This window comes from Bombina bombina, chromosome 3 (assembly GCF_027579735.1).
Source record: "Bombina bombina isolate aBomBom1 chromosome 3, aBomBom1.pri, whole genome shotgun sequence".
In the NCBI taxonomy this organism is placed as follows: domain Eukaryota; kingdom Metazoa; phylum Chordata; class Amphibia; order Anura; family Bombinatoridae; genus Bombina; species Bombina bombina.
In genome coordinates, this window is record NC_069501.1 from 186,615,536 (window position 1) to 186,630,215 (window position 14,680).

Sequence of the window (14,680 nt, forward strand, 5' to 3'; positions counted from 1 at the left end):
CAGACTTTGCTTATCCTTCTCGGGAAGGTAGCTTGTTCCCACCGGGGGTTTCGGCACGATATCGCATGTTCATAATTTTGGCGCTGGCGCATCTGCAACTTCCAGAAGGTTGCTTAAGATATTGTTCGTGTTCCGTTATCCGGGGCCTTTTAGGCACGGGATGGCCTGTTCAGCTCTCTGGGGGAACGACTGTCCCTGAGGCTTCATGGGGTCAACCTTCGGGGCCGGAGTCGTCTTTTGCTCCGGTGGGGGTATGCTGTGCTTTTCGGTATAGACTGGCGTGCCTTTGTGTTCTATTGCGGCACGCTTTGGCATCGTTGGAAGACCCCATCCTTAATGGATCTGAGAAATCTCAGTCTTCTTCCCTGAATAGCTTTCAGTATTAGATATTAGAGGATGCAGTATTCCTCTTATAAAGTTATTGGTTAAGTATCCTTTACAGTTCTGAGCTTGGAAGAACAGGGTCACTGTCAGGCGTCTGTTCTTATTGGGCAATAACCTACGGGTTGCCTTCTTATTCAATCCAGTTAGGAGGTTTGTTTATTGATTACAGCTCATGTTTGTTTTATTTTTCCTTCGGGAAATTTATTTCTAGAATACTCGCGACCTTTTGATCGCACTGTTTGCTTCTACGGAAGGTTGTTCTAAAGGACGCATTTGGTTCTATGTTTATCATTTATTCTCCCTCTGGGGGTGAATATGTGAGGCCTTGGGCCCTTGATTGCTGGATAGTCCTGCTTGGGTTCAGACCCTTCTATCTTGGGGCCTGTTCAGACTTGTGGCGCCAGTTCTGCCTGGCTTATCTGGTTAAGGCACTGAGTGCTTCACATTATTATTATTATTCTTGTTTTTAACACAAGTTCTGCTGAGCATTCTGGTAGGACCTAAGAGTTCAGTCCTTATTAGCCTTTTTAGCTGGTCGTCTGGGATTCGGTGGAGTTCCGCTGCGACACACTCAGTTGTTTCCAATGTCTGTAGGGACTTAGAGTGTTCCTTCCCGCAGGGGTAAAGGTTGGGAGAATTTAGGGCCTCCTTGCCACTGGTTCCTGGCAGTCTTGCCTTTTAGGGGCTTTTGGACTTGTCCTTTTTGGACTTGTTCCTTTTGTAGTTCTCTTCTTTAGGGTCGAGACTTCCGGACTTGTCCGGTATCCTTAGTGGTTTAGTTTTTTCCCTATCTGGACGATTGGCTGTGTTTTCTCCTTCTCCAAGCTTTGCTTAGGGGTTTTTCTACCGGGGTTGGGATGCTTTGCATTCTTTTTCCTTAGGTGAGTTCCTCTGGTTATGTACTCTGAGGTGTTTATAGAGATGTTTAGGGGCACACTGGCATGGCCTCATGGTTTTCCCTAGCCTTGTTCTATTCCCTCTTCGGATGACTTGGCCCTCGATGTTTTCACTTGGTCCTGGACGTCTTGGTGTTGTTCGGCACACCGTTTGGGCTCTAGAGTCTTGTAATAACTCTGTTGTGCTCTTGTTTTCCATTTTTCCAGAGTAGTCTGGTCATTACCCTGTGACGTCTGTTTTCAGACGGGGTATTTGTGTTTCCTGGGGTGTGGTTGGTTCCACACATTCTGGGCTTGGGCCTATAGTGTTTGTCTTGGATCTTTCCGGATCTCCGGAAACTTATGATCCTGTGGCTGGTTCAGTGCGTTCCAGTTTTTCCAGGGAACATTAGCTATGAATTATGGTTTAGTTAGTTGAGCTGCTTGCGGCTTGGTCAGGATCTGTGCATTTTTGAATATGCTCCTTTTTGGTCTGTCCTGTCCTTTGAATGATGGGTGCTCTCCTTCATTAGGATTTCTTCTGTGTTTTGTGGTGGCTGTATGATTTTCATTCAGCATTTGTTTTTATCAGGCTACGGCTTCCTGTTTGGAGCTTGTGCGCTGTTGTTCTCTGTGCTCTCCCCATTGTGGGGGTAGTTTTGTTCTCCTTTAAGAGGTAGAATTCCTCTCTTGGGAGGGTGGCTATCCTGTCTTGTGGGTAGGTGATTAAAATGGGTATTTTACCCTATAGTGGGGTTCTGTTCCATCTGTGGAGATTGCAGTCTCTGTGTGTTGAGACTGTCATGGTATCGTGTTGGATCTTATGGTGATCTACTGCATTTCTCCGTTTATCTTTATGAGGTTCTCTTGGGAGTTCCTAATTGAGGGACCTATTTGAGTTGGCACCCGAACTCTATGGGAGGGCTAGGTCCGTTCCATTTTGTCCTTTTTCTGGGCTGGAGATTGGGGTTCTTTTTGTTCCCCTGCTTGTCAAATCTGCCTGTAGCTGGGGTGGTCTGGTGTTGGGAACAGAATCTGGGATCTGGGGTTAGTCCTCGGGTTTGAGATACCGTGAGCCTCTTTGAGGTTTCAGTGCTTCCCCATTTTCAAGTTATGCGAGTAGCTTTGGTGGCTTTTGGATAGCATGTGATGGGTCCGCTCAGTGGATGTTTCGCAGTTGAATGTAGGGTTGGTGCTATGATCTGATATAATGGTTAGAGCAACAGCTTAGGTCTTTTGACAACTCAGGTTTGATTCCCATTATACTGGGAAGTGTATTTTATCAAATCTTCTTCAGCTGCTCTTTACTTGCTCTGCAAGTCTAACTGTTTACAGAGTCATTGTGGTATGACTATTGATTTTGCTTGATGCAGGTGTTTCTATCTGGGTTTGCTGCACGTATGTTGGTTTCTAAATATCTTGATATTCTGAGTTCCTTGCGACTTGAGGACTTCGTCTTCAGTTGTTATTCAGGGTGCGTTTGCACTGTAATAGGAGAACTTTTCTTCTCTGTTTTCGGATTCCGGACCAAATCTTGTGGTTTCTGTACTCTTTGGGGTCTGGGCGTTGCCTCCCCTTGTTTCTCAGGACTGATTTTGGTCTCTGTGAGCTTGACTTGCTCCTGCAGTTCTTTCCCTATTTTATTTGGAACTTGTTGTACACTATTTAGGGTTTTCCGGGTATCCTTGTCTGGTTTGTATGTGTTCTATTCCTTTTGGGAGTTTACAGTAGTTAAACCCTTTCTCTCGTAAGGGGTGTGTTGTGGGGGACTGACTGCTGGATGATGGTGTCCTGGAGGCGTTTTGGCTCTGTCGAGCCTATTTTCTGTGGCCTCTAGCAAGGCTTGTGATCTTTTGTGGATCAGTGTCCTTTTTTTCAAGGTTTCTCGGCTTCAAACAAAGCGGATTTTTTTGCTGCACAGGGTTTTTAGGCTGGTGCCCTCAGAATTGGCCGCCTTTTGTGCCCTTCCGTTTTCAGCATTCAGTGTCCTCTATAGCTTGGGTATTGTTTTCCCAAAAGTAATGAATGCAGCTGTGAACTCTTTCCACAGCTCCCCACCCGTATTTTTTTCTGTGGGGCATCTGTTTTTTTGTTCTTCTGGCACCTTTTCACCCTGATATTTCTTCTACTGTTCCTTGTTCCTCGGCAGAATGACTGGGGGATGAGGGAAGTGGGAGGGGAATTTAAGCCTTTGGCTGGGGTGTTTTTGCCTCCTCCTGGCGGCCAGGTTCTGAATTCCCAAAAGTAATGAATGCAACTGTGGACGATTTCCATCTGAAGAAAAGAAAATTATCAGGTAAGCATAATTTATGTTTTTTAGACAGATGACGCAATCACATATACAGTGCCACATACAAATACGGCACGTACTGTATATTTCACCCGTCGGCCGCTATTTTTTTTTTTAAACTAACATAGAACCGGCATTGCAAGTCGCTATCACATGTTCAGCGCAAGGACTTACGCGGCAAAAATGGAGAAATTTTACTCCATCTTCACTTCGCCACACATAGACAGGTACACCTAACACATGCGCAATATCTACCTGTCAACCTCCATCCCCCCACCGCAAAAACAAAATAAAATGTGTTAACCCCTAATCCGCCAACCCCCACATCGCAAAGTACCTAATAAATGTATTAACCCCTAATCTGCCACCAACCCAAAATGCAAAGTATCTAAATACACTATTAACCACCAAAACCGCCAATCCCCACAATGCAATCTACCTAATTAACCTATTAACCCCTAATCCGCCAACCCCACAACGCAATCTATCTATTAACACTATTAACCCCTAAACCGCCAACCCCCCACAACGCAATCTACCAAATTAACCCATAAACCGCCATCCCCCCACAATGCAAAGTATTAATCTAATTACTAAGCCCCCTAACCTAACACCCCCTAAATTAACCCCAATTACATAAAATAAAAAAGACTATCTTACTAATAAATTAATTAAAAATTACCAAAATAATAAAATCCTAACTTAAAATTAAAATAAAAAATCCTAACATTACATAAAAAAACTAAGATAAGATTAAATTAAAAAAATCTAATATTACAAAAAATAAAAAAGTCTAAAATTACAGAAAAAATAACCAAAATTATCCAAAATAAAAAAATGTAAACCTAATCTAATACCCCTATAAAAACTAAAAAGCCCGCCCCGTTATAGTTACCTCAAATTCAGATGTCTCTGCTAGATTTAATCTTTATGCATTTCACTAGAATCTATGTTAAATTTCTCCTCATGTTAACTGACTTATTTTTTATTAATTTAAGGCATCATATATTTTAAGTTTTTGTTAAGCTTGGTGGAAAAATATAAATATGGTTAGAAAACAGTAATAAAACGATGTTAGATTTAGTTATTTGCTTACAGATAAATTACAGGTCTGTCATATGCAAATGTTAAATGTTATCTCTGATGACTTAGCAAAAGCTTAATAAGTTTTATGCCTCCTGCTGTAACTGTTGCTGGCTAAAATAATTTCTGCTTAAACTGACTTGCTCATGGCTTGTGTATGTCATTAAAATTAACCCGATATACTAAAGTTAGACGTGTAGACATGGATACGTTTTCATACAGTGAATTTGCTTATGATAATTTCCATAACCATTTGGTAGGTTTTGCAGATTCAAGAATAAAAATGACAGTATTGCCTGAGTGAGTGATGTTTGTTGGTTGCCCAGTGTTGGTAAATAGTTTTTTGAAGCGAGCTGATAGCAGGGTGTTAGTTGTAGTATACTGAGCTCAGAGAAAAACAAAAACAAATTTAAAACTAAAAATGCCACGGTGTAGACCAGAGGAATAGGAATAACCCAAAAGTGTGAAGCAGCCTTAACACAATATCTCAAATTTCAAAAGGGTATGTCATAGGACTGTAGAACAACTATAATTTTGAAGATGTATATGGATTTAAACGTTTATTTTGCTTACTAATTTTTTAAAAGTTAAATAGGATAGATAGATAGATAGATAGATAGATAGATAGATAGATAGATAGATAGATAGATAATGTCCCTTTAATGATCCACTCAACTGTTCATCCTACAACACTTTAGAAAACACTTTAGAAAACAATACCTATAAAAACAGAAAAGAATAAACAGATGTAAAAACATTGCACTAAGTGTAAACTATTTATTAAACAGCACAGAGAAATGTATTAATTGTCAGGAGTGTCTGACACAGCACACAAACCACTACCTTTTAATCAGAAGGCAAGCCCGCCCCACTACAGCACTTTCCCTCACTAAATATATGTGCTCCCTTGGTCTGTTTATATTGCCAGCACACAGGGGTGGAACTACAGGGGGTGCAGAGGGCGCAATTGCGACTGGGCCCCCAAGGGTGGGGTGCCCAGCTTAAAAAAAAAATAAAAAAATGTTGACCTGCCACTGCCTGCACTGATATCATGTCAGTGTGACATGATGCCTCACTAGTGTCTCTGACTACAGGGGTTAGTGTTTCTGTTTTACCCATTGGTGTTTATGTGTGTGTGTATGTATGTATGTGACTGTGTGTGTATTTATGCATGTATATGTGTGTGTGTGTGTGTGTATGTTTGCGGAACCAGCAAATTACAGACCTTGTTACTACAGCATGGAGGGGCGGGGGTAAACAGTGTCACTATACAACAGTACCACTATATACAGTACAGGGGGGCTGGACCATGTCACAGACTACTGTGGTCACTTTATAAAGTACTGGGGCGGGTAGGGTCAGGACAGCCATCTCACCGGCAGATTACAGACTGTGTCACTGACTCACTATATACAGTACTAGTGGGTTAAACAGTGTCACTATATACAGTAATAGGGGGTCAGACCATCTCACAGATTGTGGGCACAGGGTACCTCCTTTTGTAGACATGTAATCTGATTCACATTTTTTTTCTGTGTTAAATGTAAAAAAAAAAAGTTATGTATCAAATTCACTTTTTTTTGGGGTGGGTGGGGGGTGGGGGGGTTTCTTCTTAGATTATTGCACCTGGGCCCTGTGGTTTCTAGTTACGCCTCTGCCAGCACAAAATGTAAACTAAATCCATCTTAATGTACAGTTCCAAATACTACTTTCTGTATAGAACTAATGTAAGTAGCTTACCATAATGTTACATTTACTCTGCTCCAAAATTAACTATTGTTCCCTCGCTGCTTACTAACTTCAGCATGCAGCACTATACGCTTTCCTTGCTGTACTGAGGTCAATATATCTCTTGATAAAGCCCCTGTGGGAAAGGCAAAATATATTGAGACCTTTTTTTTTTTTTTTAACAGTCTCCCCTAACATTTTTGATGTCACTAGTACCATATCCTCATTTCTCCTACCAACCCAGCTTCACCTCACTACACAAGCAACTTAACCTATTCTATTCAACACCATCTTACCAGAACTGAGTTTGCCAATCCCGTGTTTTAGAAAAATGGCCCTAAATAAAATTAAATTCTTTGTTATTTCACTAAGTCTTCCATCCAAACCCAACTAGGACCATTGTTTGTGAACCATTTGGAATATCCTGGATTTCTGTATTGATTATAAGTTTGTATTATAAGTTTGAAAGTAAACTGTTTTTGCTCATGTGCTAACCCGACGAGTGTGAAAAGACGAACTTACCATATTGCGCGTTATAACATATTCCCCATTAGAAGTCAATGGAGAAAAAAAAAAACACACCATACTCGTGCGGAAATATATAGGTATAGATATATACAAATATATATAGGAATATCTATTTAGAAATAAATAAATAAAACATATCCTGTAATGTGCAGAACATTTGAATGTGAACTATTTAGAGTAAAAACATAGTTAAAACCTTTATTAAATGTGAATATTGCATAAATATTGTTACGGTATAACCCGGATATTGAGGGTTAATACCAGATGAAAGATGCCCTTAATATGGGAACAGCAACACACAAACCCAGTTAATACACCGAATGGGGAAAATACACTAAATCCTTCTCTCCTGGAACAGGCAAAAGAATAATCCAAAGTCGCAATTCCCCCCAAACATGAGACCAAGCTCCATCTTGAGGGTAAAACAGGAATCAGCAAGAGCTGTGGGTTTATTGTTCTTAAATACACATTTTTACACATTAGTACCACCCACAGGGTTTTGTAAAACTACCAATAAACACATACAATACTCTCAGACACTCCCACACAAAATCCTCCCCTCTCTCTGTGATACAATTACCTTACACAATGGTTGATACAATTACCTTACACAATGGTTGATACAATTACCTTACACAATAGTTGATGCAGTTACCTTACACAATGGTTGATACAATTACCTTACACAATGGTTGATGCAGTTACCTTACACAATGGTTGATGCAGTTACCTTACACAATGGTTGATGCAGTTACCTTACACAATGGTTGATGTAACTATCACAGACAGAGCAATACAGTTCAATTGCCATGGAGCCAAAGTCTTTCGTTATACAAATGGGCTACATGGAATAGCTATCTGGGATATCACTGTCCAAATAGGGCAAGTACTGAATGACCCGGCTTTCGTGTCTTTGCAGGGGAAAAGTAAGCATTTAAACATAGGGCCATAGTCTAAAGGCAGCAGGCGGGCAACCAGGCTCCTCCAATGCACAGTGGCGAGATTGGTCTCGTCACATCTCTCCCCTTTTTCAAACAGACTAACAGGGTATCTGACCTCCTGCCGGTCAGTGCACTGGTTAGTCCAGCAACCCACCCACAAAACACAATCAGCAGTACAGCCCACCCACAATAAATGGTCACTACACCTGGGTAGAGGAGAAACTTGTCCATGTCCAGGTGCCTGACCACGGCTGTGTGGGGGACTGGTATGCTGAATTGGTGGGTTGCAAGGTGGGCAGAGACCAGCTGTACTCTGCCCGGGTGCCAGCACTACCACAGAAGTAGCCTGGTGGGAGCCTGGTTGCTGAAGAGGGAGACCAACTGTCTCCCCTTTGGATACATAGCTGTGCTGCTGGAGGGGGAGACTGATCGTCTCCCCTTTGGACAAAGCATTATGCTGCTGTGGGGGGAGACCGACTGTCTCCCCTTTGGCTAAACAGCCCTGTTGCTGTAAGTGCAGAGACCACAGTCCCATCTGCACGGTTGTGGGGCTTACTGTCTCCCCCTGGTGCGTTAAGCTGCTGCTGGGGAGAGGGGGTAACAAGCTCCTCTCCCATACGTACTTCCAGCCGCTGGGGAATGGAGACTGGGCTCCCAATCCCCTGCATCTCACTCTGCTGATGGGGGGCAGAACCAACTGTCTCTGCCCCCTGTAACTCAGCCTGCCGCTGGGGAATGGAGACTGGGCTCCCGATTCCCTGCATATTCCTCTGCTGCTGGGGGACAGGAGCAACTGTCTCTGCCCCCTGTAACTCAGCCTGCCGCTGGGGAATGGAGTCTGGGCTCCTAATTCCCTGCAGGACCGGTGGAGAGACCTCTGTCCCATCTCTACCGGCCACCTGGGGTCCTTCCCAGTTAAACTCCACAATATATTCCCAGCTGAATGGGTCTGGATCTGGGTCTTTCACCTTGCTGTCCTGCTGAGCCTTCCCAATGGAGTGGAAGAGATCTCGGTAGTCCTGCTCCAGTTCCCACTCCAGGGCTGCTAAGTGAGCCAGGTCTGGCTCTACCTCATGGGGGTCAGCCCAGTCATGCCTAGCCTCCCTCTCGTAGAAAATGTCCTGAAGTCTGGTCTGCGCAGGTCTCCCGATGTCAGGCTCTGCAAAGGACTCCCATAACAAGCCAGGACCATCAAACTCCTCTCCCTCTGGTTTGTCATGCTCGGCTGTCCAGGGTATATAATGTGCCATATACCACCAGAGCACCTGGTAGGCATCCTCCAGCCATAGCTCCTGCCATACCCGGTGCTCTAGTTCCTTCACCCATTCCTCCAGGGGCTGCTCTCCCAGGAAGGGCATCCGCAGGGCCACTTGCTTCTGCAACCGCTGCTCTTCACTGGGGAGACTCTCACCCCGCTGGTATTGTACATTATCCAGGGCCTGGTACCAGATGCCTTTCCTTAATGCATCCCGGCCATCGAGGTCCTCCTCCTCATATAACAATGCTGGTTCCATTCTGTTGCTTTTAGGGTCGCTGTACTGGAACATGCGTTGCCCCCAACTTGTAAATCCACGGATGTGTAGTTGCTCTTCTGGGCGATGAGGACAATCCCGTCGCTTGCCACCAATTGTTACGGTATAACCCGGATATCGAGGGTTAATACCAGATGAAAGATGCCCTTAATACGGGAACAGCAACACACGAACCCAGTTAATACACCGAATGGGGAAAATACACTAAATCCTTCTCTCCTGGAACAGGCAAAAGAATAATCCAAAGTCGCAATTCCCCCCAAACATGAGACCAAGCTCCATCTTGAGGGTAAAACAGGAATCAGCAAGAGCTGTGGTTTTATTGTTCTTAAATACACATTTTTACACATTAGTACCACCCACAGGGTTTTGTAAAACAGCCAATAAACACATACAATACTCTCAGACACTCCCACACAAAATCCTCCCCTCTGTCTGTGATACAATTACCTTACACAATGGTTGATACACTTACCTTACACAATGGTTGATGTAACTATCACAGACAGAGCAATACAGTTCAATTGCCATGGAGCCAAAGTCTTTTGTTATACAAATGGGCTACATGGCATAGCTATCTGGGGTATCACTGTCCAAATAGGGCAAGTACTGAATGACCCGGCTTTCGTGTCTTTGCAGGGGAAAAGTAAGCATTTCAACATGGGGCCATAGTCTAAAGGCAGCAGACGGGCAACCAGGCTCCTCCAATGCACAGTGGCGAGATTGTTCTCGTCACAAATATGATTTTTCATGTTTACATCTACTTAAAGGGACTGTATACTATAAAATAGTTTTTCCCTTAACGTGTTTCCAATTACTTTTTTTTACCAGCTGCAGGATATAAAATGTATGTGATTTGCTTTTTAAGGTTTATTTGTGTATATGAAATAGCTGATGTTGTGTTTTGAAGCCACAACCTAATAACATGTTTTAACAAAAGGCTCTAACCAGAGTTTACTTAAATTTTATGATGTTACAATTTGTTGTTGCCAGGTGGGTCGCTTATCAACAGAAACACTTCTGTGGGGAACAGTATATTCTGGAAAAGGGAAAATATAAAAGCTTTTTGGACTGGGGAGGAAACAATAATACTATTCTGTCCATCAGACCTGTCATACTGGTGAGTTGTGTTTGGAGTAAAGGAGGATATACAATTAGTTAAAACCGTTTCTAAAGTGTTTTAGCATAAAATTATACAATTAAATATTTTAATGGACAATAAACACCTTCTAATTACAAGGGATTTATTTTGTGTTGATCTAAAAGAAAATATCAGCCAAGTCTTAACATTTTTTTTTAAACAAATTAGCATCCATTTTACTTCAATTATTTTTTAATAGCCAAACTCCACTCAGCATTTGCCTTTTTTGATGAGCCAAGCTGGGCTTTAGTCCACAGACAACAAGGCTAGCCACTGTCATAAATTGAGTTAAATAAAAAAAAAATGTGCATTTCATATTCTGAGAATTAGAAGCTGCTCAATTTTCAGGCCTAAATAATGAAAACATATTGCAAAGTTGTTTCATTATGCAAAATTTAACATTTTATCTGGAAATACTCTTCAAAGAGGCACACATCAAGGTTACCCCCTCTCCCCCTATTTAGTTTAGTTTTAGACCCTTTAGTGATTAAACTTCACCAAACATTTCCAGAAATTACAATTATTAAAAATCTCAAGTTTTTCTTTATGTAATTGACATGATTTTGTTTGTTCAGGAACCAGAGAATTATATTCCCTTAATTTTGATTGTCATAAGTAACTTTCGAGAATGTTTTTAAAGTTAATGATCCCAAGTCAAAAATACTTTGGTTGAGGAGAGGAGATGAGGGGCTCGAACTATACATGCGTTGAGTTATTAAAACATTTCACTTATCTGGGAATTAAAATCTCAAAAATCCATATTTCTGGATATTCCAGTGATATAGCAAATAGAGATTGATATGAAGAGATGGAATACATTTCCATTATCTTTGACTAGGAAAGTAAATCTATTTAAAATTATCTGTGATATCCCAGAAGGGGATACAAAGGTGCGCTGTAGGGAAAATTATTTTTTAAGTAAAAAAGTGTGACTCTTAACTTTGTCAAATAACGAATCTATCGTACTCAGCCGACAGTTGGTAGCAGTAACAGCTAATGTCCATGAAATGTGATCCCAGTTGTCGGTTCTTGGTGAAGGCGGCTCCTCTTGGTCCCAGAGAGCAGGGATATTACTATTGAGTTTCATAAAAGTGATACAATGTGGAAAGGTAATGCGCTTACCAGAAGCTGTGGTACTGTGCTATGACCAGTACAATCTCGCCTGCTAGCACTTAATCAGTGGCTAGTACACTGCCAAACGACACACCTCCTGAGGCTATCCCCTTGGTAACGGCTCAGTGAGTGCCTTTTGCTGTGGCCGTAAAAGCTCTTTGTCTTTAGAAGGACTGGTCTGTTGCTTAAATCCTGCTCAATAGCACTGAATAAAAGGACGTGAACAACTTCCAAGAATAAAAGATATTCAAGCTTTATTATGACGCGTTTCTCAACCCCCAAAGGGTCGTTTCATCAGATATCAAAGCAGAGCTAGTGTAACTCTCAGTGAGACTGTGGGGCAAACTGAGTCTAAGCAGGCAGCAGCAGAAACAGTCAGGAGCAGCAGCAGAGGACGACAAGCAATGGGGTTGAGGAAGGTATGTTCCAAGCACAGTTACCTTATAGTGAGTTTTACTTTGTGTCTCTATCTAAGAGAGGGACTGTATAGCTTGCTTTGTTTAAAATACTGCCATGCCATAACGTGTGTGTGTGTGTGTGTGTAGGTCTGTGTGTGTGTGTGTGGGGGGGGTCTGTGTGTGTGTTTTTTTGTGGGTCTGTGTGTGTATGTTTTAGTCTGTGTGTGGGTCTGTGTATGTGTATGTGTGGGTCTGTGTGTGTATGTGTGGGTCTGTGTGTGTATGTGTGAGTCTGTATGGGTGTGTGTGTATATGTGTGTGGGGGGGCTCTGTGTGTGTATGTGTTTGTGTGTGTGTCTGTGTGTGTAAGTGTGTGTGTGTGAGGGGTTCTGTGCATGTGTGGATCTGTATATGTGTGTGTGTGTTTGTGTGGGTATGTCTGTGTGTGTATATGTGTGTGTGTGGGTCTGTGTATGTGTGTGTGTGGGGGGTCTGGGTGTGTGTGTGGGTCTGTGTGAGTGTGTAAGGGTCTATGTGTGTGTGTAAGGGTCTGTGTGTGTGTGTAAGGGTCTGTGTGTGGGGGTGGGGTCTGTGTGTGTGTTTTTATATATATATATATATATATATATATATATATATACATATATATATATAGTTTAATTTTGTTCAAAGTTTTGGAAGCGGCCCCCATGGGAGAAGAACATTTGACCATCAAAGGTAATTTGAGTTTGAGACCCCTGATCTAGAGAAATATTTTAAGCATGTAGGAAAGTAAATGAAATGTGTACTATAGACAATAAAATATGCTTCTCCTTCATGAGAACCCTAGATTTGTCTGGTATTGCCGGTTAATGTTTTACTCTATGGTTCTAACAGAAGGTTTGTAAAGTAAAAGACTTATTGGATTTTGAGAGCTAGTCTGTTCATTCTTTTGTTGAGTTAAAAATTAAATTTTATTCTCTGAATTCCTACATGTTTTCTGGAGACAGTGTGCCTAGGACAGAAATGTTTGTTGAAAATTGGAATTCTTGATTGCCAATAGTTTTAAATAGCTTTTAAAATGTCTTGCTCATTTTGTGATGTATCATTTAGTATGTATTAAAATATTCAATTCAAATAAAATAAAAAACACTATCCAAAATTTACAAAAGTCCATTATGGAAAAAAAAAAAAAGAAAAGAAACTAAACATTTTATATAAAAATCTTAAGGTGTTTACTGTCTCTTTAAAATAAACAATATTCCCAAGATAATATGTTTACTAGCTGATGATTTTGCTTGTAAAATTTTTAGAACAGAATTTGCTACTAGTGCATTAATTCGTAATGGTACTTTTTTTTTTTTTACACAAGCTGTAGTAACTGTATTCTTTTTGTACATAAGCAGTCACACATACAGTGACCTAAATTCACTAGTCATTTATATAAGTAGTTTTGAACTAATACAGGATGAAATTCACAAATTCTGGAGAGGAGATTTATTACTTGTACATTGTTTGTCTAATCCTAGTTCCACAAATCATTGTTATGCTATGTCATATATAAAACAGATCTTCTGTTTCACTTACTACCAATGTCTGAATAGTTTAATTATCAATGAACACAGTTGGTATTTTTATGCTATTTTCAATATATTTTTAATTGTGGAAAAAAGGTGTTTTGATATGTTACAATGTAATAGTTAACCTCTGATTACTGTAAATCTTTACATGATGTGGCTTATTTAAAAAGGACTACATGGATGTAGTGATTAGTCTTGTAATAAAGCTACATATTTGTGGTTGAATAGTTATATAATAAAGCTACATGTGTGTGGTTGATTAGTTATGTAATAATGCTACATATTTGTGGTTGATTAGTTATGTAAAAAAGCTACATGTATGTGGTTGATTAGTTATGTAATAAAAATACATGGTTGTAATGATTATTCTTGTAATAAAGCTACATGTGTGTGGTTGATTAGTTATGTAATAAAGCTACATGTGTGTGGTTGATTAGTTATGTAATAAAGCTACATGTTTATGGTTGATTAGTTATGTAATAAAGCTACATGTTTGTGGTTAATTAGTTATGTTATAAAGCTACATGTGTGTGGTTGATTAGTTATGTAATAATGCTATATGTTTGTGGCTGATTAGTTATGTAATAAAGCTACATGTTTGTGGTTGATTAGTTATGTAATAAAGCTACATGTGTGTGGTTGATTAGTTATGTAATAAAGCTACATGTTTGTGGTTGATTAGTTATGTTATAAAGCTACATGTTCGTGGTTGATTAGTTATGTAATAAAGCTACATATTGTGGTTAATTATGTAATAAAGCTGCATGTGTGTAGTTGATTAGTGATGTAATAAAGCTACATGTTTGTGGTTGATTAGTCATGTAATAAAGCTACATGTGTGTGGTTGATTAGTTATGTAATAAAGCTACATGTGTGTGGTTGATTAGTCATGTAATAAAGCTACATGTGTGTGGTTGATTAGTTATGTAATAAAGCTATATGTTTGTGGTTGATTAGTTATGTAATAATGCTACATGTTTGTGGTTGATTAGTTATGTAATAAAGCTACATGTGTGTGGTTGATTAGTTATGTAATAAAGCTACATGTTTGTGGTTGATTAGGTATGTAATAAAGCTACATGTGTGTGGTTGATTAGTTATGTAATAA

General features: G+C 40.4%; 1 protein-coding gene across 1 annotated transcript in view; it reads left to right on the forward strand.

Annotated features, from left to right (window-relative positions):
- CRYBG3 (crystallin beta-gamma domain containing 3) overlaps positions 1–14,680 on the forward strand; it is a 362,092-nt gene that overhangs the window by 277,221 nt on the left and 70,191 nt on the right. The window contains exon 14 of the mRNA XM_053706046.1: positions 10,355–10,481. Coding sequence (XP_053562021.1) covers positions 10,355–10,481 — 127 coding nt within the window. The remainder of the gene's footprint in view (positions 1–10,354; positions 10,482–14,680) is intronic.